The 27,418-nt window shown below is 33.8% G+C and overlaps 1 protein-coding gene and 1 non-coding gene across 2 annotated transcripts in view; one reads left to right on the plus strand and one right to left on the minus strand.

Moving 5' to 3' along the window:
• The window catches only part of LOC106638913 (armadillo repeat-containing protein 8), a 447,393-nt gene that overhangs the window by 99,386 nt on the left and 320,589 nt on the right, over positions 1-27,418 (minus strand). Inside the window, exon 7 of the mRNA XM_089597970.1 lies at positions 9,520-9,686. Coding sequence (XP_089454096.1) covers positions 9,520-9,686 — 167 coding nt within the window. The remainder of the gene's footprint in view (positions 1-9,519; positions 9,687-27,418) is intronic.
• TRNAA-GGC (transfer RNA alanine (anticodon GGC)) lies at positions 14,340-14,412 on the plus strand. The gene has a single exon. It is a non-coding gene; the product is annotated as a tRNA-Ala (tRNA).

The raw sequence follows: 27,418 nt of genomic DNA on the forward strand, positions 1-27,418 counted from the left end.
AGGATGCTTAAAAAATTTGACTTTTCCTTTTACTTTTCACTATAGCTTGAAAAATTTTATATTAGTAAAACAAATAATAGACACTCGATTTTTAAGGGTCAAAAATCGTTTTATACATCTGAACACAGTTAGAGAAAAGAAGACCGGTTTCGCCAGTGGCTTTATTTTGTAGTTTTCAATTTTAGTTAAAAGAAGAAAGCTAAAAAAAGTGCAGGGGAGTAAAGCCTCTTTAATAAATATATTTTATAGTTACTTTTATGGGGCTGTCCACACATTCCCGTTCACGCTCTAAATGGTCCCTCCACAGCCCCCTACAGCCCCCCACGATACAAGAAAAGATTCTTTGAATTTAATCCAACAAAATTTGTGTGAACCCCACACGCCCTCCACAGCACTCCACGTACATTCAGTGGCCCCCCACAACCCCACACATAAACTTAGAATATCTTGAGGAAATGTTACAATAATCCTGTTTTAATGAAAATATGTTAAAAATGGGTATATATAGGTTGATTTACCCACCCATAGCTCTTTCTCATATCTTCCTACAAAAAATTAGAACGTATTGAAAAGATACTTTATCATAGGGTTATTAAAAAATACTTAACCCCACAGCACCTTCACATGCCTGAAATTAACTTATAATTTCTTGTGAGACTACTTTATAATAGGGACAAAAGGGACTCAATTCATCCCGCCCTTCATGAAAAAATTAGAATTTTTTAGGTATCTATTATTTTTACGTTTGTCGACACCGTACCTCCTTCGTATAATAACTTCGATTTGTGTTTCTTCTATTTCATCAGTTTCTGCCTAAATAACAATAAGTTTGATTATAAATAATGACTTTCCAAACAAAAGTAGTTGACGAGGTTAAAAGTGTTAATGGTATATAGAATTACATTACGTTTAAATCCTTTTATATAGTACATATAATATTTCTAATTTATTTTACACAGCTCTTCGTCAATGGTGATGGTGCGCAGAACGCGCAACGACCAGCCTATAATAAATAATTAATTTCTCAAAAATGTTGCTAACATTCTGGGAATCATCATGTTTCAATATTTTATTTTAAAACTAAGCGCGTTAATGTTTTTAATGACATTACTTATAACTTTTCGATAAAAAATTGTAAAATAAATAAATAAATGTATATGTATATAACCGTCCTTTATTGTATAGTTCATTGTTTACATCATTTCACATAAACCTCCTAGAACTTGCCTCCCTATGGATCTGTTAACCATCCCTTACTGCCTCTCCAAAAAATTGACTGAAATTCCGTCTTTTTCTCTCTTATTTCGGCTTAGCTTACTTTTTGTGAAGATCCCCCACCAACCCTACAGCTCTCCTAAACTTTAAAATGTTACGTTTTTTGGTAGTAGCCATAAAATAATAGAGCATTTTATATCATTGACATAATCCAGTAAACAGCTTTATTAATAGTGTATTACGTTCGAGTTTGCAAAGGCTTTTATGCTAATAATGCAGAAATTCCGTTGAAACTTTTATATTTATAGAATAGGGACTATAATAATTTTGTTAGAGTTATTTAATTACTTATTTTAACTCATAAGATCTCTTTCACCTCATCAACCTCATAGTGTAAGGACAATTTTTTGTATTTATATCAATCACCACTCTTTGCAAAAGTGATAATTAGTTAAAAACGTACAGTGATCGTATAATCAGTATATTAAAGAAAATGAAATTTTTCCAAAAAAAAAGTTTTTGTACATTAAATCCTACTATGGAATACAAAGCTTAATATTTAAAAATCGATTTCATGACTTTGTAAGTCAGAAGTTGTATCTTTAAAATTTTTTATTTTGTAATAGTGATAGGTAATACCAAAAGCTGTTGTATGACTTAAAAAAAATGAAGTCATAATTTTACATTCATAACATGTCAGGGATTTTCAATTAATTAAATGATATACCCTACATTTTTTCTAATTAAACTATATACTCACAATAAATTTGTTATTCATTACTATTAGTAAGATGAAAAGCGTACGTAACTATTTGCAACATGTTAAACTTGTGTAACCTCTTACTTTTGTTAACGGTATCTTTCATGATGACATCACAACATTAGCAGCAGAAAAGTTACTTGAAAAACGTTGTGTGTATGAGTTATAGTTACATTTTACTTTTACATACACCTGAAAGGACTTATAGATGTGTATAAGGTAATATATATGATGAGGAATTTTCAGCAATTATGACAAAAATCAATTTGAACCGATTTCTATTATGTTAAGAATACATGGATGCATTTAAGATTCCGATTTTGCAACATTATTAATTTATATATTTTTTGATAAAAATTCCTTCATATTAAAAAACTTATACCTTTTATGGGAATCTTCAACTACACGCAACGGCTTTTGTCTAACATTAAAAAATAATGTCACAAAACGATAACTAATTTAAAAACTCATTGCCTACCCTGATCTTTACAGTATGGCCAGATTAAGTTTTAAAAATGAATTTTTTTAAGGGCACTAAAAGCTATAATATGAAAGTAAAGAAAAATTTTTGTTTTTAGTACTGACCCCGATTTTTTACAAAATTTAATTTCACAACATAAAAGAATCCATGTGAGTCTGACGCTTTACATCTTACCGTATTGCAACTATTTTTACTTAATAGACCATATTACTATACAAATGGAAAAAAATTTGCGATGACGTTTTTTAAACAAGAGTTACGGTTCATTTCAGTGTTTGTTACAATTGTTTGAACTGTAAATTTTGTTTTAACTACTATAAAACATAATACTTAAACAGTTTCACGTGCCGTTGTCCGAACAATGGGTTGCACGCATTTTGAACCAAAAGATAGGGTATATAGATAAGGTGATAGATTAATACCTGCTACCAATCTTATAAAAATTCAAAAACTTTAGAATTTGTAGAGATTCAAAGTATTTTCATAATATAGTCTGGCAATGACGAGTTACATCAGTCTATAAAAATTACCAAACGCAAAAAGTGTATACCTGCCACAACCGGACCCAATTGATAAAGAAAAAAAAGTTTTCGTATGCTGTTTTGGGTGCAGTTTTAAAATTCTGACAAAAAAAAAGTCACTTATTCTCTGCATGAAATCCAAAAATTTTTACCACCTTGGTTTATGATAAAGATTATTTTGAAAAAAGGATTGGCAAAGTTGTAGCAGGTAATTGTTTGGTGGGAGGGGGGTCTATTTTTTAGAGGTTGATTGTCGGGCAGAACAAAAATTCTAATCATGTCGCAAATGGCACTTCTGTAATCAATGTTTTATTATTTATCTACTGATCTGAGTTGCAGCTGGTATGTAGTACTATCAAAATGGTACTCTTGAAATGCTAACAAAACTCTTATTAAAATAAAATGTGACGAAAATACTTCAGATCCCTACGTATTATGAGGTATCCTAGTTCCTATAAGAGTTACAACTGGTATTAATATTTGACCACCTTCAGAGCATTCAAGTTTCTAGTTAATGTACATTTTAGTTGTTTTTGTGGGCAAATTTTAGTTTTTGATCCATCGGTTACAACCAAAATCATCTTAGAAAGTGATGCCAAATGAAAAGTGTCAGTAACATTAGTTTTATCAAAGTCCAAAGAATTCAAAATACAAGTCCACTGGCATATGAATCAAGTGAGATTTTCGGTAAGTCAATGAACTTAAAACTTTTGATTGGAGATCTCAAAGTAGATCAGATTTTATAAAATATTTCCATTGTTACGTCCAAGCTTCTATAAGTAAAGGGCGGAGCTCGTAGATTCGTTCTACAAACAAATAAATTTAATTTTGGATCGTCAGGAATTAGCCGTCGACCTAAAGGCCTTATTTGTGTTTACTTACAGTATACTTTTCGTTTAAATCGTTGACTCGGCGTTGTGGTGTTAGGTTTCACCGAATGATGTGTGTGCAGAAGTGTTAGTATGTCATACGCGAGCTGGCGTTGACCTACTGTTTAAATTTATATCTTATGTAATACAATAGTAACGTATCTTATTCGTCTTTTTATTTCACGTCCTTGTAAAAGTCTTGTCATACATTGTCTATTTAAATGTTCCTTGACATTCAATTTATTTATCAAGGTTAATTATGTGTCAATCAATTAGAATATGGAATCTTGAAATGTTTTATATAATTTAGATATTGGAATGTTTTTTAATTAAGAAAGTAACTTAATCAACAACCAAGTTATGTCTTATCTGATAATTTAATAAATTAAAAAATATCGTAAATATTTGATTTTACAAATAATGTAAATTACAAAGTTTCAAGTTTACATTTACAATGTTTATGCAATTTATAGTTTTTCTTCACTTACCTTACTTCTATAATTGTTGGTTAGCCGCTGCTTGGTGCGCATGCAGTCGCAAGATCTCACAAGAATGACTTCAACGATGATCCCAATCCTACACGAGAGTACTCGTGGCGATGACGATAATTAGGCTGCTGCTTTTAACGTCGGAATCAAAGTCGATGGTTCTTTCTTTCTTGTTCCTCCTTAATCCACTTTTAAGGCGAGTCAACAGTGATCGGGTTTGCTCGAGCTTTTCTTACGGTTTAATCACCGAACTAAGTCTGATATTTGCTTGAAATGCACTCTTCTAACACGTAGCTTAATCACCGAACTAAGTCTTACATCCGCTTAAGAGTCGCAACAGAACTCACTCCCTAACCTCTATAGTTACTTTGGATCACTTGATAAAAGAGAAAAGGCAAGAATTTTGATGTGCAAGGAGTTTTTATACTCTTGCATTGAAAGAGAACGCGTCAGGTTGGGGATCTGAACGACCAATCAGAGCGTAACCTAATTACTCTCGATTGACATGAGCACAGTCGTGGTGCAACAATTATGCAGTAATTAATGGTTAAAACTGCTGATCTCTCGAATTTTAAATTAAGTACAAGTTGCTGTCGAAATTATGTATGAAATTTCTTGTGATCATACGCAGTTGATTATTCGCATTCTTGGATGTACCACTGCGAATTGATGTTGTAAGATGAGCGCCTTATGAGAATGTTGGAGGTTGCACGCGTAGTTTGAGTTTTGCGATGGTAGTTTGTTTTAGAAGAAGTAAGTTATATGTCACATGATTGCAGAAGCAGGTATGCCACTTGATGGTTCGAGATCGCTGAGCATTTGCTTTTTATAATTCAAAAACGAATCTCTGTGTTTCGAAGTAATAAACATTAAGTATATGACATGATATGTCACACCACCGATTGCCATTCATATTAGGTGTGTGATACTAAAATTTTTTGTTTACATACAAACTCAGTTGACGTAAATGAAATCTTGTATCATAATTGAAACTCAAGTTACGATTTAAAACAAGAGAGATTTTCTTATAAAATCATAGATTAGCAATTGGATTCAATATCAAGCAAAGTTTTCTTAATTGGTGCCTCAAACTCATATCCAGCATGCGACTATAGCTTTATTTAGAGTTAAATAAGATGCCTATGTGGCATTAAAATTTTCACTTTACACTAAGTCACTTCTGAGTTTAAATTAAGGCTTCCTGATGTGGCAACGACTATTGAAACTCCTTCCGCAACTACTTTGACTGGCTCTTTTCTGCTCATATCAACACAGATGCTTACTCTACAATAAAATATCAAGCATTTTATGGGTTTCACTATTATTTTTGATTTAATCACGGGTTTATATTATACAATCAGGTGTGTGTTCTCACGCCTTAATACTATGCTGGTAATATTTTTTAACTTTTTAACTCCCTACTATAAAATAATAATTAAAAATAATGACGAGCAACCAAATAAAATATAATAAATAACATAATATTTAAATAACTATATTCTAATTATATCATCAAATTTAAATATTTTTATGGATGGTTAAAAACAAACTTAACGTTAACATTGTGATGTTATAAATGAATGAAAATTTTATCGTATGTTTTTTTTCAAATAATATATGCAATTCGTTTCTTAAATTGTTAAAAAAAAGGAATTTAAAGTTGTTCTCCCTAATAATCATGAACTTTTTAAATTTATTTACAGTTAAATACGAGGAGCAACATCATTACATAATTTTATGTATAGTGAAATAAGAGAATGCATAATAATATAGCTTAAGAAATCTATTAAGAAAATGATATCATAATAGGTTTAATTGGTCTCGCTATCTAATTTCATTATGAGTTAAATATATTACAAAGTTTCGTCAATATCGGTCCAAACTGTGGCTTTCTTTAGGTAAAAATACAATTAATTTTAAAATTAAGATAGTACAAAACCACGGAATCGCATAAAATAGTACTATCGTCGTAAGAAGTAAGCTCACAGCGGCTTTTCTCGTCAAAAGCAGTTGACACGTCTATTAGACAAGTAAAAACGACTCGCATCGTGCGGAGGCTTACAATCAAATAAGAATAACAAAGTTACCTATGATACGGGAAAAATATACAGTAGTTTATATACAGGACATCCCTCCAACAATGGAAGAAAAATGTCGTAAGGTAAATGTCCCTATCAAGGAATATTGTCCTTATGGCGGAACGATTTTTTATTTTTTGTACTTAAATTTTTATTGCTTATTTATAAGTTTACAAAAATTGCAATAAATAGCTTAAAATATCTTAAAAATTTTTAAAATTTTTATTTGAATACACCGATATAAGAAGTAAATAAAAAATAATTTTAGAACGTGCACTTTTTGCATCTAAAATTCATGAGAATAAGTGACACTTATCATGAAGAGAAAGGATTTCTTTACCCATGCTGTAATAATTATATAGCATTATATGAACTCAGAGTCAAATTTTTTTGCATGTATTGAAGCTATACTTTAGATCTATACGTATAGTTTGATAAAAAACTGAATATTTTTATTAATTTTTGCGCGTTCCGTTTCATGTTCACTGTCGGTCAAAATATAGATTAAAAGAAACAGCAAAAATAACGCATTCCTCATTACCTGCAAAAAAAAAAATCTTGTCCCTATCGTGAAGCACACTTTACTAGTCGTTATTATAACGTATTAAACAATTTCGCAGTGTTTAAAGTACTATTTGTTTGTTTAATAAGATCAGATTTGTCACTGTTCATCTTAAATTGATTGGTAAGTAATGTTAAATCACAATAACTTGAAAACATAAAACTTAACCTTAAAACTCTATTCAACAAAAAGTATCACTTATTTATTTAAGATTTAAGTATACAAAAATGGCAAAAATAGGTGCCAAAAAACAAAAATAAAAAACAAGCAGAGCCTTTAAATTTAAGCTCTCCTGAGATACAGTTGCATATAATACTGCACCTTAACTTGGTATTATATACCCCTATAAATTATTTTCAATAACCGCACAAGAATTTCAAAAAATATCTTTCTCTTTGTTTCTCTTACTTTGTTTCAAACACTTTAAATCAATCCAACATACACGAAAGCAATAAACCTTTGGAAATGTTTAACAACATTTTTGTACTGCCTGAAAAGTGTTTGCCAAAGAAAAAGTAAAATTTGTCGCTGCATGCAAATCTGATCTGTGCTGAATCCATCCATAAACAAAAGGAAGATAAAGAAGCTGAAAAAAAGATGCAAGTTAAGAAGAAAGATTTAGTTGTTAAAAAAACAGATATAGAAATCAAAGAGATTGAAATCAAAATATTACACGAAAGAGGTGATGGGAAAAAAAAAATTGCAAGAAGAAAAGTCTCAGAATGATAAAAAGAAAGAGTTGGACTTGCAAATTAAAGCTATTTTATTAAATATCACAGAAAAGCCGTAAATAGTTAATAATTTATTTGAATTTAAGATTTTTTATTAAAATATACTCAAAATGAAAATGTTTTATATTTACCAAAAACTATAATAAAAAAAATTTTACTAATGTAAAAAGGTAATAAGAATAAACAAAAATTTTAAGTAATAAAAAGAAATAATTACGAAATTTATAAAATAAAAAGTAAATCATGTATATTTTACCTTAGCTTACCCCCTCTTATTTATTGTTACCTTGAAATTACACATAAATAATTTAAAAGTTCTATGCATATTGATTTCAAGTCGTGTTTCGGGATAGGGACAATGACTGCAGAACACCGCTGCCTTACTACTGCATACGTTCCGCTTAATGTACATTTTGATCACCTTCTAATTTATCACATAAATTTTTGAATTCTGCTTAAATTTTGATATAAAACAGCAACCTACATTTAAAAATAGATAACCCTCCATTATTGATCGAAATTTCATGATTAAACGTTAAAAAAATTTTTTTATCTGTAATAAAGGTAAATTGATACCAAAATTCGTTCTGTGGTAGGGGCATTTACCTTACATAAAATTAGTTGTAGCAATTAAAAGAAGAACTACATCATCAAACTAGTAGAGCAGTGAAAATACAAGTCTAATTAATTTTAAAATGAGATAACGAGACCAATAGAACCATTTATTGATTGAAACTCCAGCTATTACCAGAATCTCACGTAAAATTTTTTAACTAGTAAAGTTAATCTTTTAAGAATTATTCCTCCTTGTCTTATCTTTAGTTAAACATATTACAATTACCTTGATAGTCGTAAAACATTAAATAAAATGAAAATAATATATCTTAACTATTATTTGCGCATGTGCAGAAGACGGTCAACAACTTTTTCCACCATTAATACCCGTTGTTTGACGGTGAGAATGCCATTATATTATATTATTACATTCTTTAAGAAATTCTTATTTAATACTATTTTAAATGATTTGTAAAACTATTCAGAAAAAAAAGATTAATGAGATAATGTTACAAACGACAATATCGAAGGATAAGTCTGCTTAAGGACAAGTACTGAATCTGTTTGCATGCTGTCGTAGGTTAAAAAAAAAAAAAATCGACTCATGTTTTTATTGCAATGGAATTCGCAGTGAGAATAAAAACGTTTCGGGTTAAAAAAGTAGTTTTTATGCCAGTGGCGTAAAGTAAAATTAATTCTTGTAAAAAGAGAAGAATTAAGTAATTCAAGGGCGCAAAGTGAGGTCTGAGGATGCAAAGCATATCTGCAGGGCGCATATTGCAAAATAGACCTAGAGTACCAAAAAGTTCTTTCTTGCCAGTGGTCGTAAAGTCATTTACTGGATGCAAAGATTGTCCACATTCAAAAAATTGTACTTTTTCTACTTTAAGAGTTTTTTTTAACCTTTGGACGTTTACTGCACACTCAGTATGTAAAATAAAATTCACACCTAGTGCACATCCAACCAAAGCAACCACAAGGAGATCTGGTGCTTGCCTTGCAGATATACACCAGTAGGTACGAAAACTATCATTTCACCTTTGATAAGAACATTCTTTACACCCTAGTAATGTATCATTATTTACTACTCTTCCAGTCTTAACATGTGCTAAATCTATTTGTCATGTAAACGAATAATTATTTTACGTAAAATGTTTGTAGCTAAAAATAATTATAATTTAGTAATACATTTTTAGGTAGTAGTCTCATAAGTTATGCCAATAAATATGTTGAAGAGGATTAAGTCTATTATTTCTTACTTATCAAATAGTTGCGTGTCCTTTGTATGCCGTAGTTGCAACAGAATTCTATATAAACCCAACTCCTTCAAGCGACTTTGACGCTGCGCTGCTCCTGGTTCTTCACGCCATACTAGATTGCATACGCAAAATATTGCTGCTATCTGCAGTTTAACATTGATATGCATCTATAAAAATATTAGAACCGATAGATGTCAACTATAATTTCATTGAAAAAGTAGTTTATTATAACTTTATCCTATCGTCACATACCATAAGAGTACATAAAAACAATATTAAAAAAGTTGTATTGTAGATGATCTTAATATTTAGTGTGTATCTTTGAAAAATCAGCTCACACGTTAGCTAACTCTCTGGGTTTTGGGATGATGACTGCCTAATAAAAATAAATTTAAATCACAGGTGTCAACTTCATGTTATTTATATCACCTAACTAGACAATTTTTTGTTATAACAGAGAGTATTTTTGACACATGATTTTAACCTGCAGATAGTGCGATGTAGAATGTATATCAGTTTTCTGATCGTTATGAAATATCTTATAATTAGAGAATGTGGCTAGCAATTCTCGTAGTGGAACTTAAAGAAATAAAAATAATGTAAACTAAAAAGTATCAAAAACTTTCTAATTATTTTGGCAAGGCTATGCAGATTCTTAAAGAGTATTGGTTGATGTTGTGCGAGGATTATCTCTATGGACCGTACGAAAGCTGCCACGCTGCTTACTGTTGCAGGCAAAGGCACGAGGCAGTAGAGCCTAGAAAAATACACCGTTCAGCACGCCTCAGCTCTCGCCCTGCCACCCAACCACCAGTATATACTCTATACGTAACGAGTACTGTTTCTCATCCGCATACCCCATCCTGTAACTACGTTACCTCAACAGAAGCAGACAGGAAACGTTCAATCTGATCGTGAGTGTACATACGTTTATTAATAAGGAGCGATCGCGGCTAACTTAAGAATGGGCGTACATGCAAGCTACGTGCTAGGTATCATACATTTTGTTTGTTTTGTGTTTTTTTTTTTTTTTTTTTTTTTTTTTTTTCAAGTAAAAACCTTCCTGGTACTGTGTCGTATTGTATAAGCACTACGAGTACACTCGACAAATGACGTTCAAGCTTTACAAAGCATAAGCCCGCAGTCAAACGCTCCCTCAGTACAGCCTCCATGTGAATTCAGCATTAATAAGCCGAAGGCATGGCTAACTTAGATCAAATGCTTCAAGAAGTAAGTCTCCGTAGCTAGCCTTTTTACAGAAACACCGACAGAGAAAATCGATTTGCTTTGGTACATGATAGGCGAGAAGTATGAAGCTGAAACTAGCCGCTTCCCCTAGCCGCGTGACGGTCACAATACCAAACAGAATTGGATGACTCCGAACAATAATTTATTAATAAATAAAGTACGTTTCGTCCGAACAATACCTACTCTAGATAATTCAAAAGATTTTGGAAGGGTACACATCACTGATTAGCAACAATTAATTAACTTATTAGCGAAAACAAAGCGATTTCTGGACTTTTTTCTAACTTTCTCAAAGTTAGGGACTTTGAACAATATTTCTTTGATGAATAAAGTATGTCTTTTCTTCACAGTATATACTATAGATAGTTAAATATTTTTTAGAAAGGTACACACCGTCGTTAAGTAATAAATAATTAGTTAATAAACGGAAATGAAGTGATTTCTTGAGTTTTCCCTATCTTTTTCGTTGTTGATGACTCCAAATAATAATTTATTAATAAATAAAGTACGTTTCGTCCAAGCAATACCCACTCTAGATAACTCAAAAGATTTTGGAAAGTAACACATCGCTGATTAGCAACAGCTAATTAATTAATTAACAAACACAAAGCAATTTATTAAGTTTTTTTGAAATTTCTCAAAGTTAGGGACTTTGAACCATATTTCTTGGATAAATAAAGTACACTTACCCTACACAGTATGTACTAAAGATAATTTCATATTTTTTAGAAGGGTACACACCGTCGTTAAGTAATAAATAATTAGTTAATGAACGGAAATGAAGTGATTTCTTGAGGTCAGAGAATTTGTTTACAGCAGATTTTACCTAACAGTTACAACGGCTCTTGCCAACGTTAAAGATGAGTTAACACAATTTGTTTTGCCAAAAAAATCATATATTTAAAAGTTACAAGTTTTACTCTCGGGTCTAGCAATAGAATGAAAGTGTTTATGCCTTTGTTACCACGTTACACACTCTCACCAACACCTGCGAGTATGGAACTTTAAAGGACAAATCAATCGGCGATAGAGTTGTTATCAGTTTGGGTGACACGATGTCATCATAAAGACTGCAGCTAATGGCTGACTTGACATTAGAAAAAGCAGTTACCACAGCTAAGTAAGCTGAAATAACAGAGAGCAAGATTATGCGTACTACTCAGAGTGCAACTGAGAAAGCAGCAATTGTCCAAATTGCACGTAGGAATAAGCCAACACGTTTTGCTCCAAAAACAATTGATTCGAAGAACGCTAGTAGAAAACGGCGCCTTCTCTAGTGCGTTTATCAGAAGTTTTCTGTGCTGTAGATGCGCATATTTCCAATACCAAATCCCCAAGAACTGCCCCGCTATAAACGCTACATCACAAAAATTCCAGAAGAGTAAGAGTAAGAGTAATTTATTATTAGGCTAGGGACCATAGGTCCGTAATAGCCTTGGATTAGTGTACATAGCTGCTGAACAGCCTACAGCGTTTATAAGGACTAATTTGTCCTGTAATATATTTAGTATGAGACATATGCGTCTTAAAATAGAAAAGATTGTAGTAAATAAAAATAATAGTAATAAAAACTAAAAAAATAAGTACAATGAGAACTAAGTCTAAGGTTAGCTAAGGCTGAGGAAGTTAAACCTAAGAGTTTAGACGTTTATTTCATGCCTTGATGACTTTGAGGAGCCAATCCTTGTTCCAAGTGATTGATGGTAGGCGTAGCTGAGTGGGTAAACGGTTCCATTCCGTAGCCGCCCCAACGGTAAACAAGTGCCTAAAGACATCAAGGTCAGCTCGCACTTTTTGCCGTTCTAGAGCATCAGAGCTTCGCTGGCCAACAGCATTAAAAGGTCTCGACTTGAACTCAAAAAGCTAGTCCATGTATGGAAACACGTGTGAACGAACCAGTAACAGTCTGGTATTACTAGGTAGGCTGTCACCAAAATGTCTAAGCCAAGCTAGTGCAGAGTAACAATTTCTGGCAATTGAGATACTATGTGCTCTCCATGTGAGAGAACTGTCAAGTGTGATACCGAACAGTTTAACAGTCTCACTGGGTTCGATACTAATGCCACTGAATGAAATGTCATCAAATAATGGCAGAATGCCATACATTTATAGCTTATTAATTAGTCCTCTAGTACCAAACCAAATTGTCTGAGTCTTGCGTTGATTTACTATGAGGCCGTTAAAGTTAGCCCAATCAGAAATGCTGGTAAGGATATTATTTTTCCGTGGAATGATGTTCCTTGCTTCACTGAAGCTGCCATTGATGTAGAAACAGACATAATTAGCATATACATGGTAGTTGCAATCCCTCAGGATTGCTAAAAGATCATTTAAAAACAAAGAGAATAGCATAGAACCCAGGAGGCTGCCCTGAGGGACACCGGAGCTTTTGTACAGGGTCTGCGACAGCTCACTATCAGGTGAACGTACAGTTTGTGTCCTATTTGTAAAGTATGATTTCACTCATATAGCAGCTGTATCGGAAAAACCAATTGCTACAAGCTTTTTCACTAACAAATCCACTTTTGCGAGGTCAAAGGCACGGGTTAGATCAATGGACACCAGAAGAGTGACTTTCTTGTTATTTATGGCCCTCCTGATGTCATCCATGGTACGAATATGGGTAGTATGACAACTATGTAATCTCCTAAAACCTGATTGAAATCAATCGAAGATTCTCTTACTTTCAATGTACTGCAATATCTGATTTAGAGCAACGAATTCAAAAACCTTGGCAGAAGGTGGGTCACTGCAAGGGTGCATAAATATCTAGTACTGTACGCAGCATAGAAGAAGAGGAAGAAGAAGAAAACAATGTTCTCGCAGTAACTTCATGTATGCATTAGTGTCGCTGGTAAGTGACGTGAACTTTACGATTGACATGCAAGTCAAGGGTTTGCGAATAAATTAGTTATTGACACAAGTACGCAAGTGACGTTTATGGTTAAAAGATGCAATGGTAAAGCCTTGCTCGATATAGTTTTACCCGAGAACAGCATTCTTCTTAGTGCTGACAAAAAAGTAATAGCAACTGCCGGGATGTTAAATATGGGTCTTATGAACGGCTCAAGTCTAAATCTCCCACAATTGAGATTTGTTGAAATCAACGTTAAAATAATTCTTAAAAAAGACGCCGTTTCTTTTTCTCTATCAGTTTTATGAACTGTGGTAATTCCATTTTTGAGTAAGTTAAAAAGATGACATGATCGTTTAGTAAAGCAAAAAGTAGTTTCCCTACTAACTGGTATAGCCCAATTGTCGTGGTAAAAAAAATTCAGATAAAATAAAAATTTGTTGCGATTTCACTTAATTTAACATCAGCGTTAAGCGAGCAATTCACCCGATATCCAAGGTAAACGTCATGTTGGCTGGACTGAGAAGGTAAAAAATGGGAATACCCTATAAGTTTAAAAAATATAGATAGCGTAGTTTAGATGGTGGAGGTCAATATATAATAATTCGACTGATTACACATAATATTGACCCATCAAGTAATAACATTAATATTTATGATAAGAGCGTTTGACCTAAGACACGTCTAAGCAGAAAAATAGAGAACGGTGTCTGCCGAGGCTTCGGTGGCGAAATTGGTTAACGTGCCTTCCTGGCGAGGAGGAGGCCCAGGTTCGACTCCTGGCCGAAGCGGATACCTTTTTTCACTGCTTTGTAATTTTAATTGACAAAAATTTTTCGCACTCCCGCGATTTTCACTATTAAAATAAGCGCGACATTTCTATAAATTTAAAAAAATTTAGATAGCGCAATTTAGATGGTGGAGGTCAATATAATAATAATTTGACTGATTACACATAATACTTACCCATCAAGTAATAACATCAATATTATAAATAGCTGTTTGCTATTTCGGATATCATTAAAAAAGACAATGACATCCAATTTCAGCTCTAATATCCAAAAACAGCTCTAATATTTTATCTGACGATATGGGAGATAACTCGGATAAGTACCTTGGACCAGGGCTAATCACGTGGGGTCCTAAAAATGGCACTCAAGGCTGAAGCGCAACTAATGTAAATCAGCGTCAATTGATGCCTAATAAAAATCTGCCTAAGCGTTACATATGTAATTTGATGTAAAGTTTGATGTTTTTATTAAAAAGGAAAGATGTTACAGAAACACGATGGTTATGTCTCGCACGCAAGCTATCAGACTACATTTTTCTGCAAGAAACGGCACAAAGCAGTAGGGCTCAGACAAACGCTTGACACGCCTGAGCTCTCACTTCTATCACCAGACCACCAGTGTATACTCAATGCGTAACGAGTATTTTGTTACCGATACCCGTCTTTTATCCTGTACTCACGTTACCTCAACAGTTAAGTGCATAAGTAAAACTATTTAAGATTTAAATAAAAACTACGTTGCAAGGTAATAAGAGTTTTGAGGTTATAAGAAGAAATCCAAATTTATACTATATAAATACTTAACAGAAAACATGTAGCAGTAGCCTACGATGTATTCTAGCAGTTAAGAGTAAGTATATGACAAGAAATTGGCAGGTAGATAACGGACGCTTTGTAAAAACTTAAAGAAACTTCTGACGTACAAATCCATTACTTAGCTAATTCTAAAGTGAAACTGTCAAGATGTATGACGGTCATTTAGTATGAAACAAGAAAAACTTTGCAGATTACAGGTGATTGACAGAAACTTTGTAGTCAAGTGCTAGTAATTAAAAAACTCCATCAGATGAACTAACAGTCATACCATATAATGAATAATTATTTAATACACAACTGTCACGTAACTTTTTATATTTGTACCTGTATCTGATGTACACATTTCATTATGATAATAAAGGAAGAGATAAACTAAGTATTAAAATAGAAAGAACAGACAGAAAAATTACATAATTTAAAAACTGTTAATAAAATATTACAAGGAAACCTCTGCAATTTTCCTTGAATTCTGATATCTTCCAATGAATCAAAAAAAAAGACCTGTACTTTTCTATCAGGCCAATTTTCCTTTTAAAGATATTGAAACTGCTACCAAAAGTTGACTCCACAAAATTTATTTCCCAAATATCTTGGTTTCAACTTAATTTTTTGTATAACTGAATGAAAATTACTTCGACAACAGGGTATACGTAATCCACAATGGTTTCAGCAAGAAAGTATTGTTTAACTTATTTTCTGGGAGTAAAGATCTTAAAATGGAAGTTCCAAGGTTTTAAAACATTAAAAAAAGGAAGCAATTTTTAAAACAGAAGAAGAAATCAAATGAATTCCTTAACTTTAAGTTACGGAATAAAGTTGACGTGTTATAGCATTTTTGTAACTTTTAGTCTCAAAAAAGATGAAGTGAGAATGACAATAAAAATTACTAAATAATCCTGCCAGTATCAACATTTTTTTAAGAATTATTTGTGAATTTACAAACAAACTTGTTTTTGTACTTACAAAGTGTTCCTAGAGTATTCGTACAGTACCCCACTTACGTCCCCTTTTTTGAGTTCTCTTAGAGTTCGCCAAGAGTTTTTTTTCAGCAATTTCAATTTATAAGAATATCTCAAAGTATTTATTTTAATTTCACGATACTTAAAGATAAAATTCGAATAAAAAAATATTTCGTAAAGATGTAAGTTCCCTTCTGTAAATACTAACTCCAACTTCCATTATACACTTATATCAGAAAAAAGTCTGCACACAAATGAATCGAACCTAAGCTAACCAAAGCCCACTTATGACGCAAACACGCTTGACCACTTGACTATCAAGAATTCGAAAGTTCATAAATATTTAATGCCTCTATAAATTGTATACAAACAATATCATCTTCGCTCTTTAAATAAGCTTAATTGATCAAAAAGTTGTGTAAAAAATCCCTCTGCTCTACTCGCTTCTCGACAACGTTATCTTATAACTTTATGTTACACGCGCTCTTATCTGTACATATCACAGTAACGTCATACGATCTGGATAATGTATAATTGTTAGTACATAATCAATTACGCAAATTGTAAAGTGAAGTCTTGGAACGTGTAATAAAAAATATTGTCAACACAAATAAATACCGAATTCATATTACGAAATAATTGTAATAATCATAGCAAGCTTTGATTTTTAGGAAAAGTTTCGGAGCTTCACCATAAACCAGTGTTCTGAAATATCCAAGACTTCTCTTGGGTGCTCTCAGCTGGTGGCGCGAGCGCAGAAGAACCGTGCTCTCCCTCTTTTGGTAAGAACATAGTCGTCATTGTCGTCGTTGTCATTGTCGTCATTATTATCATCAATTTTAATTGTTGTTGTAGCCTGTCGAAAAAAGAGAGCATTAAAACGTAGTGACGCAATGATAGCCGTGTAAATGTTAGTTGCAACGAGAGCCACGCCTATGATGGGCCTAAAAAAAATTTTAATCGCAGCTTCACTTCTCGTAGCGCTACGAGGGAGAGCACACGGTGTTCCTTTAAGCTCTTTCACGACTTGTAAGCTTGGTGTGTACGCTTACGCCCAAGTATTTTTATAAGCTGCTAGAGCCAGTCGTGCGGACCCTTAGCTCTAATTTTAAACATCACGGCAACGTGTGTATAAAAGTAAAAGCCTTTTAAATTACCAAATCACCTAAAGCTAAAAGTACGCAAGTGAGCATTTTTGTTTTAATCGTGGACCTAATTTCTTCAAGTAAAAATCGCAATTATTGTGTACGTGAATTTATAGCATATTCTTTTATTCTTAATTCTTAGCTTGTTGGTTTTCTGCAGTTTTTTTTTCATAAAAAGAAAATGTGAAAATTTTCAAACGTGACCATGTTGTTTATTGTGCTGAAAACTTGGACGAGATAAGAATTCATCCAACTGCAAGGACACCTTAGCTTTAGGAAATCTCGACCATACAATTATTGTAGGTAAATGATTTTCATACTTGTCGATAAACTAGAAATGTAATACGACCAATAGGTATACAAGCGAATGTTGATATGTATTAATCATTGTATCAAGAGATGCATATGCATAGATGGCGGCACTTTTTATACAAGCACTCTATATCCTCCATACATGTACTTTTCTCAATATCCAATATACTTAAGATTTATAATACTCAACTACATTTTTTTTTTTAAAGAAATTTTCTGTAAGAAATAAATAAGCATAAGAAACTTATCGAAACTTACGTCACGAGTGAATGTACAGCTACTCGGTAGCTCAAATGGTGGAGCAACTGACTAGTAATCAGGAGGTTGTGTGGTCGATCCGCAACCGGGAAGGATATTTTTCTCATTCTTATTTATTTCTTAAAGAAAACTTTTTGATTAAGAAATTATGGGGTTTAGTATAATAAATCTTAAGTATATTGGATATTAAGAAAAGGGTATGTATGGAGGGTATAGAGTGCTTGTATGAAAAATGCCACCATCCATACATATGCACCTCTTGACACAATGATTAAAATGTATCAACATTCGCTTAGTTTGAATAGGTTCTTTGTTGCATTGACCCTACAAACCATTCTAAGAAGTATAACTGCTTTTCCTGCTTTTAATAAAAACTATTAAACTTTCAGAATGATTTACAACCTAAAAATATTTTTCTCATCCCATTTTAAAGCCTTGCGAAGTTTTCTTTTTTTTTAATAAATACTAAATCCAGTATTCTAAAATACGTTTTTATCTCAAAAAATTTTCCAAATTATTTGAATTACTTATTAATTAAAATTTTTCATTTATTATTAATCTTTTGGTTGTCAATAAATTAAAAAGTGGTATCAAACCTCAATAAAAATTAGATAGCATATCTCAATTTTTTACAAAACTGTTTTCTGTTATAATAATTTAATTCTTTTAACTGATAAAAATTTAAGTATTTATAGTAATTAGCAGTAAACACGCTGACGATTGGAGTGTAATTTATTTTGATAAAGAGTATAGCTGAATTCTAAAGTAAAGCTAAGTAGCTTCATAAAAGTACGTCTAAAAATAGCATTACTTTAACTAAAAAGCAGAAAATCCATTTCGATCTATCATTCTTTATTACGGTTCAGATTACTTCATCACATTTTAAGACTCTTTAAGTTAAGCTACTTGCTGTAAGAATTTTGCAAGCTCGTTTATGATGTTAAATAATAATTTTCTTATTCGTAACAGCTGAATCATGTCTAAGAAAAAGTTTATAAATTAATAAACAGTGTGAATTAGGCTTCAATTGGAAATAATTGGTAGTTGTAGTTACAAAAATACTAATAATTTGTTAAATTTTTTTTGTCTGTATATAAATTATGTATTTCAAACAGATTTGGATGACTATTTGTATAAATTTACGGTTAGAATGTATTTTATGTAATCAGGTTTGTTTTTTATACACAGCATAACTTTTGCATACGAAGGTGTCAATAACTACAAGGTGTGAATTGGAAATCTAAATACAAACCAAAATATATACAATGTATGTTTCTAGACAAATATTCATATGTAATTGGATGTTTGTCATACTTTTTCAGGAAAGATTATTTTTGATATTATTGAAATAAAATTAAGTTTTTTTGTGTCTTCGGCTTTTTTATCTCGTAAGTTGGATGTTTATAATTTCTTCAGAGTTTTAAAATGTGTAATTTATATTAATATTGTTACGTACGATAGCATATAGCTGTGCGTGCGTGCGCCTCTGCTGGCTTGGGCCTGAAAGGTAGGAGAATAGAGAAGACAGGTGATAAGAAAGGGAGAGGGAAGAAAGAGAAGATCAATGAGAGACGCGAGAGCGTAAGGACGAAGTCCGCTGGACGAGAATTCACACACAACTTCCCTCAAATATAAGTAATTCTAATAAAGCATGAGTTAACAACAAGTCACGCTTCTATTTATTCCCGCACCGAGAATCCCACATAATAGCTAGTGTCAGAAGTGGGATACAGATACAAATTTTGTACAGTCTGTCGCGTGCACGGGAATCAATTAGTCTTGCGGAACGAAAAAAATTGTTTTTTTAATTAATTTTTTCTCGATTTAATTAACGTTATAGAATAAAGAAATAAAAAGAATGTATCGCTCGTCGCAAAGAAAAAAAAAGTGTCGAAAGTGCCAGGCACCAAATTCAGCGTGTCAAGTGCCACAATATTAGGGAAATTGAAAAGTGAAGGAGAACAGGAAGATACAATCGGATAAATCTTCGATACTGCAAGGATACCAGACAAGAAAAAAACTGCATATCAAGCCAGTGGACCAATAAACCAGGACATTAGAGGCAGCTACCGTTCTTTTGCCTCAAAAAAATACTGACAAAGAAAAGAAAGCACAATACGCCAAGCCCGGACGACAGCCACGGAGGAAACACCGGATACACGGCACAGGAGAAAGGGGCAACGAGCGAAGGCAGAAGCTGAGCAACTCCCGGAAGGATCAAGAAAGGGATTCATAAGTATGCACGGGATTATCGTTATGCTGACCACCGTCACGGCGATCTGGTAAGTGAATTTTCGTTACCCGTATTTACTATACTTACAACCCCCGAGAGAAATACGCAACTATAACAACAAAAAACTTATACATCGATATTATTTCTAAATCACAACATCCAAAGACCTAAGTGGCAACCCATAATTGCATGCACAAACATATAACCGATATATAAACGACAAACACCCCATATAAAATTTTTTAAAATAATTAATACATACAAGGAGTAGCTAACCGAAAACAAAAACAAAAAAGATACTATTGACTAACACTCAATAGAGTGCGCGTATCTGTCAAGCTAACACAAAATACACAGAAACGACAGCGTCTTACGATTAGAAAAAATATATATACGAACTAGAAAAGCACAAGACGAACTACAAAAAAAAAGAGACTTAAAAGCAACACTATAAGTGACGTAGAAACAAATAAAACACGGGGAAGGGGAATGCGGGAAGTCGTGAGGTCCACAGATATACACGAAACAGGACCAATTAACACAGATTACAAAGTAATACAAATTAACCTAGAAGATGATCCGTAATCATGGACAGAGTGGCAGAAGGCCAGCAAAAAACAGAAGCTTATTATGATGAAAATAATGAGGAAATTAACGCCAAGCATAAAACGCGGACAGTTATCTCATGGACAAGACATAAGCGATAATGAAACTGATGCGCCATCCCACACAGAAATACATAGACCCCTCGTATTTGAAAAAAAAAAATTAACTCCCTACACCGAACGTGAAAATGCGACAACTAACATGAATCGACGAGTCACTAATCCACCTAGCGATAAAAAACGAGCGAAACACGACACAAATCTACACGAAATAATAAAAGAAGTAGAGGCACAAGTGGTGCAACAATATACAAATCAAATACTTACACTTAATCAACCAAAACATCCCTTATAACAACAGATGTACGGAGAAGTTACACGGCGTCAAACACAAATGCGAACCCCAGTAGCTCAAGGCGAGCAAGAAATCAAGAACGATGGCATCACTCACAACACAAACCACGACAATAATTATTACAGACAAAACACAGCGGCACCACTCCATTCTGCAGGAAAAGACGAGTCAGGTTGGGTAAATAGAAATTACTTAAACGCCCAAGACCGATTTATAGTACCCCTACGTTACACAGGAAATTTTAATTACGAACGCCCAATTCAGAACACTCTGTCGTCACTAAGTCACCTAGCAGCAAACATACCGATACTGATAAAAATAAAATAACAGGGGACTATCAATATTGCTCATATTGCAATGAATACGGGGAGCATGCTACAAAAGTATGTATAAAATTAGCAGCAGACGCAGCGAATAAAAAAATTTAAAACCCAGACATAGAAGCAAATGATCCACCAGTGCAGGTGTCACAAGATAAACAAAACGTAAGGGATAAAAATTGCGCTTACTGCAAACTCAGGAAGCACTATACAAGCGAATGCCGCACACTAGTAAGAGACGCAGAGAATAGGAGAATAAATCAAAGCGACGGACGCGAAGAATTCAACAATGATAACAGGAAAAATACGAAAGGAAATTTCAACTACTGGAATAATTATAATTACCCCCCTAATACGTATAGCCAAAACTATAACAACGATTATAGAAGGAACCTCTATAACAATACAGGCTACAACAGATATAATAACTACAGCAGAAACGCTGATTACTCAAGAAATAATAATAACATTTACAACAACCAGTATGGTTACTACAATAATTATAGAGGAAATTATAATTATAACAGAAATTATAAAAGGGATGAAAATTATAACGACAGAGGATCTCCGAATGGAACAAATGATGCACCTGATAAAAAAATATCCACGCATAGCACGGAACATTTAAACTCGCCGGACCCTCGTCGTGCTCCCTAAGCGCCGAGCAGGCCCCGAGAAAAGAGAAGAAAATAAAGCATAAAAACGAAACGGAGTCAGCTGAAGAAAAGGAGCAAGCGGAGTCAAATGAAATATGCATCGGAGGTAAAGCTTGCAAGACATCACGTAAAGAAAAGTATAAGAGAAAAGAAACAATTAAAGCATCGCTAGAAATAGACTCTGAACAGGCTTCTCAAACGGCTGAAAATGCTGACAAAAAAACAAATTGAAACGGAATTTATAACTAGTAGCCCTTTAGCTGGCGGAAAAAAAATCCGTGAAAGCATGAACCTACCTCTCCGTAAGGTAAATATATCGAGTACTGGAAGCACACCACCATCAGTAATATTAAACAGCAATCAGCTGCAATCTTACAGCGTAAAATTTTACGTAGATACTGGTGCCGAAGTATCAATTATAAAAGAATGTTGTCTCACGACAGACACACATATAGAGAGTAGAGAAAAAGTCCGAATAACAGGCGTCACACACGGAGCACGCTGCACGTTAGGGACGACTAAAATACCTCTTAACGGTATAATAATGAATCTGCACGTAGTCCCCGATACCTTTTCGATAGAAACGGAAGGCATTATTGGCTGGGACGCTTTTGAGTTGTATAATGACCTCATAAGCACCAAAGAAAATTATTTAGAATTGAAAGGCACCAGAATCTTTTATTTAAACCAAAAAATTTTTGAATCCCCACAAAATAGAGAAAAATAATATTTGCACGTATAAAATATGTATACATAGGGCTCTCTACAAAATATTAAGGAGGGAATCTTATTTAGAAATTTTATAGGAGAAAAAAAATATTCAAAAATATATGCGAAAATTATAAATATAACAGACAAACAAATTGACGTGCCAGTACCGGAAGTAAATGTTTTCGAATGTGAAACCAGACAAGGGGCGGAACCATTCAGCATCGCTGGGGACGATGCTACAAGGTTAAACGAAGCCATGATTGAGCTATTTAACACTAAAAAGTCAGATAGAAAGGTAAAAAATAATAAAATTATTAAAGAACGAAATGCCGTAAACGGTAAAAATAATGATGATATAAAGAGCAATATTAAAAATTTCAAAGATATTAAGAAATCGGATATAGCAGCTCGAGTAAGCAAAATAATGGAAATCGTCTATACATCTGGCTGGAACATGGAGGAATTAAACCACATCCGGGATCACATAGAGTACAATCTGTTCGTATTTGGCCTTGACGGCAAGCCACTAAAGGCTACAAGCTTACTTAAGCATTGGATAACAACGGCAACAGAGAAGCCCATAGTTACTAAAAGGGTACGCTATCCAATAAAACTAAAGGAATAGATGCAAGTAGAAATAGAGAAACTACTACAGCAACAAATAATTGAACCATCGACATCCCCATGTAGCTCAAATACGTGGATTGTCCCGAAAAACGTGGGACCAAACGAAGAAAAACGCTGGAGGATCGTAACAGATTTCCGACTATTGAACGTAATAACAGTCGGTACGTGCTATCCACTGCCATTCCAGAATGAAATTTTGAAAAATTTTGCAGCTGCAAAATATGTTACCGTGTTAGATCTGAAGAGCGGGTTTTTCTAAGTAGAGATTCACGAGGAGGATGCTCATAAAACTGCGTTCTCAGGACCAGACGGACATTACCAATATAAACGAATGCCGATGGGATGCATAGACTCGCCAAGTACATTCATGCGAGTGATAACACTAGCCCTAGCAGGCTTACAAGGACGTGAGATAGAGGTATATATGGATGACATCATGATATTTGCAGAAAACTTGAAACAACACGAGATAAGATTCTAAATGCTCTTAAAACAGCTAGCCGATGCAAACCTCACAATAGAACCAAGAAAATGCCAATTCCTAGAGAGGAAGTGAAAGTGCTAAGTCATATTGTAGGCAACGGCCAGATTAAAACAAATCCGGAAGAAATTGAAGCAGTAAAAAGTTTTCCTAAACCAACGAATGCGGGGAAAATGGAACAATTCCTCGGGTTGGCGGGGTACTATCGACGCTTTATCAAGAATTACTTAAAAATAGCCCAAACTCTCTCAAAGCTTACAAGAAAAAAAGCCGAATTTGAATGGAAAGAAGAACAAGAACATGCATTTATAAAACTTAAAAACGCCCTGCGCAGTAAGCCAGTGCTAAAGGCTCCAGATATAAACGAACCCTTTATCGTAACAACCGACGCATCCGACTACGCCATCGGAGCAATTTTTAGCCAGGGAGAGACAGGCAAAGATCACCCTTGCGAATATGCATCCAGATGCTTGAAGGGCAGTGAATTACGATATCCGACATACGACAAGGAATTATTGGCGATAGTGTACGCCGAGGAGCAGTTCAGGCCATATTTGTTCGGTCGCAAATTTACAGTCATTACTGATCATGAATCCATCAAACATTTCCACACATCGAAGAAACCGGACTTAAGATTCACAAGATCGAAGGCAGAACTCCGTGGATATGAGTTCGATGTTGTTTATAGACCTGGACAGAAAAATAAAGCACCAGATGCTCTTTCTCGCAATCCAGTACTCAAAGAAGGGGAAGAAAACCAAGAACTACCAAGGCCAGGAGCTGTACGAGCTTGCGAAAAAACAGGAAAGGGACAATCACGAAGACATCAATGCACCACCAGCACGAATATATAAAATGCGTACGAAGAGAAGAGGAATCTAATACGAAAGAACAGGAAAGTAAAAATCGAAACGTCTGACGAGCCAGACGAGAAGGCAATTAAAAAGAAGCCCAGAAAACTTAAAGAAAGCGAACAGGTATCAAGTACCCACAGCTACAGTAGTACAGACACAGAATCAGAACGGGAAATGACGGAAAAACTAAAAGATAAAGCAGATAAAAACACCCTTACAGCGGTAAACGATAAAAAAAAATTCTGTCGCAAGGATTAGCGGACGATAAACTGGCGAACATGTGCAAAGAGAAAAATATGGAAAAAGGGGTAAAAACGACGAGCACACCATTTATCAACAAGGGTGTAACAGATAAAACACAACACAGAACCGGTAAACGACAGTTTGATACTCAACATAGAAAAATAGCAGATTTCTTCAACACCGCCAAGCAACCACACAACTCAAAGAAAATTATCATAGCGCATTGTGATACACTGACAGCAACGCAAAGGGAAACCGAGCAAGAAAAACATTGGGGTTACCAACTAGCGCGAAATAGCGAGGTAGCAGAAAGAGAAGAGAAAGAAAGAGAGCGGAAAGCTAGGAAGGCAATAGGGGAAACGGCAGCAGCAAAAACACCTGACAGAGACAAAGAAAGTAAAGAGAAATCGGAAAATAAAAGAGGGGTACATGACCAGAGAGAGAGTAGAGCTAAAGGTAGACAGCAAGTAGACGAGTGGAGGACAGAAATGACCGAACAAAACCGAACGGCACCGAACGAACATGAGAGCCAACAACCGCCAGATACACAAGAACCCAACGGCGGAAACAATAAGTATGATAATAACAAAGGCCAAACTACCAATTTAAGGTCAATACTTGACGAATCAACCAATCGATTTCGAGCAAAGGTCTCAATCGATGTTGAGAAGAAAGACATCATAGGAAAAGAGGGCATAAGAATCGATGTATAGGAAAGCGATAACACACCAATCGCAATGAACGAAGAAGAGAAAGCAAAGATTCGAGTAGTGGGGACCCAATGCGCAGAACCTCAGAGACAGCTAATAATGATCGATGTCCCTAGAGACGGAAGTTGTCGGTTTCATCGCCTAAAACTTCTGTACGGATTGACAGAATCAACAGACGAGCTCAAAGAAATTCTACGTGGGTCAGAATGGATAAATAAATATGAGGACCCAAAAGGAGCCAAACAAATATTAAATAACAGTCATGAATTCGGCGATAAAGAATGAGCCTTTATATTTTCACAAGAATATGAAGCAAACATATGTATACACCTACAAGTATCATCCGATAAAATAGTATACCAACAATTCATGGGGGGGGGAAGACGCAGAATTTAAACACATGCATCTTGGAAACGAACACTATCAAGCCCTCATAGAAGGAACTAGCGGCGATTACTCACCCAAATATAATAATGAGAATCAAAACGACGATTCTAATACCCAGGAACCTCGAGATAACACAGAAGGAAATTTTAAAGGGAATAGCAACGACCTAGCCGTAAACAAAGAAGACGAAGGGAACGATGAAAAGAACGCATGGGATACGAAGAACGAGGAAAAAAGTGAGAGAGAGGAAGAAAGAGTGTGGGAGCCCAACGAAAAGCGCATAAGGCCCCCACCTGAACCACCACCCCCACCAGACCCGTAAAGCGACTGTAAGCCATTAACTGAAGAGAGTACAACGACAATAGTTATAAGAATTTTAATAATGTTAATAATAATAATGATAGTAATATAATAATAATAATAATAATAGTAATAATAATAATAATAATAATAATAATAACAGAAGCAACACAGAGTATAAGAGTGATAAAGATAGTATACCGATATAGTATATCGTATAGGAAGACAGGATACACAGAAACGTACGTGTATAAATAAATATAGGAAAAAGCGTTATTTTTTGTTAATTCGCGGCCCTTAGACGAGCAAAGAGTGAACAACAAATCAAAAGAACAGAAAATTTAAAATAACTGATAACTACGTAACCAACAGAATTTTAGACAATTAACACCCCCCTTTCCTAAAGGAACAATATTGATAAAATACCAAGAAAAAAAACAAAAAACTTTTTCTCGTTGTGACTTTTGGATGCACACGCAAAATAAAGGCAAAGAAAAAAAAACAAGAAAGAGAAGAATATGTTTATGTGAAATTTTTTTGGCTGTACAACATCCAACTTACAAGAAAATGAGTAATAAGATAAAAGATAGAGTTGTGATATTTTGTAACCCTTAAAAAGAAAAGGCATTGTCAAAAAAAAAAATTAATAAGAAATATTGTTTATCATAAGAATATTATATGTTTATACTTTAAACCATAGAAAAAATGTAATATGAATATTAATAAATAAGTAAATAATAATAATTATTATTGTTTTATATATTAAAAAAAACAATCAAAAGAAAAACATTTATCAACAATACAAAAAACGAGATTCAATAACAAAATATTTACAAGTACAATTACGATTAAATGTGATGCACTTCAGAATAGTATTAATAGTAGATTTTAAAGGACGTGAGACACGCAAAGCTTTAACAAATGAAAAAAAATCTTATTTTTCATTTATCCTGATTTTAGTAATCGAGAAATTTAGCTGCATTTGAAAAATTTTCACCAACTGCGCATTTAGCTATAATCCGTCAAGTACTCTAT

This window comes from Copidosoma floridanum, unplaced genomic scaffold, assembly GCF_036245765.1.
Source record: "Copidosoma floridanum isolate Cflo_tuat_1 unplaced genomic scaffold, Cflo_Japanese_pri ptg000004l, whole genome shotgun sequence".
Classification (NCBI taxonomy): Eukaryota; Metazoa; Arthropoda; class Insecta; order Hymenoptera; family Encyrtidae; genus Copidosoma; species Copidosoma floridanum.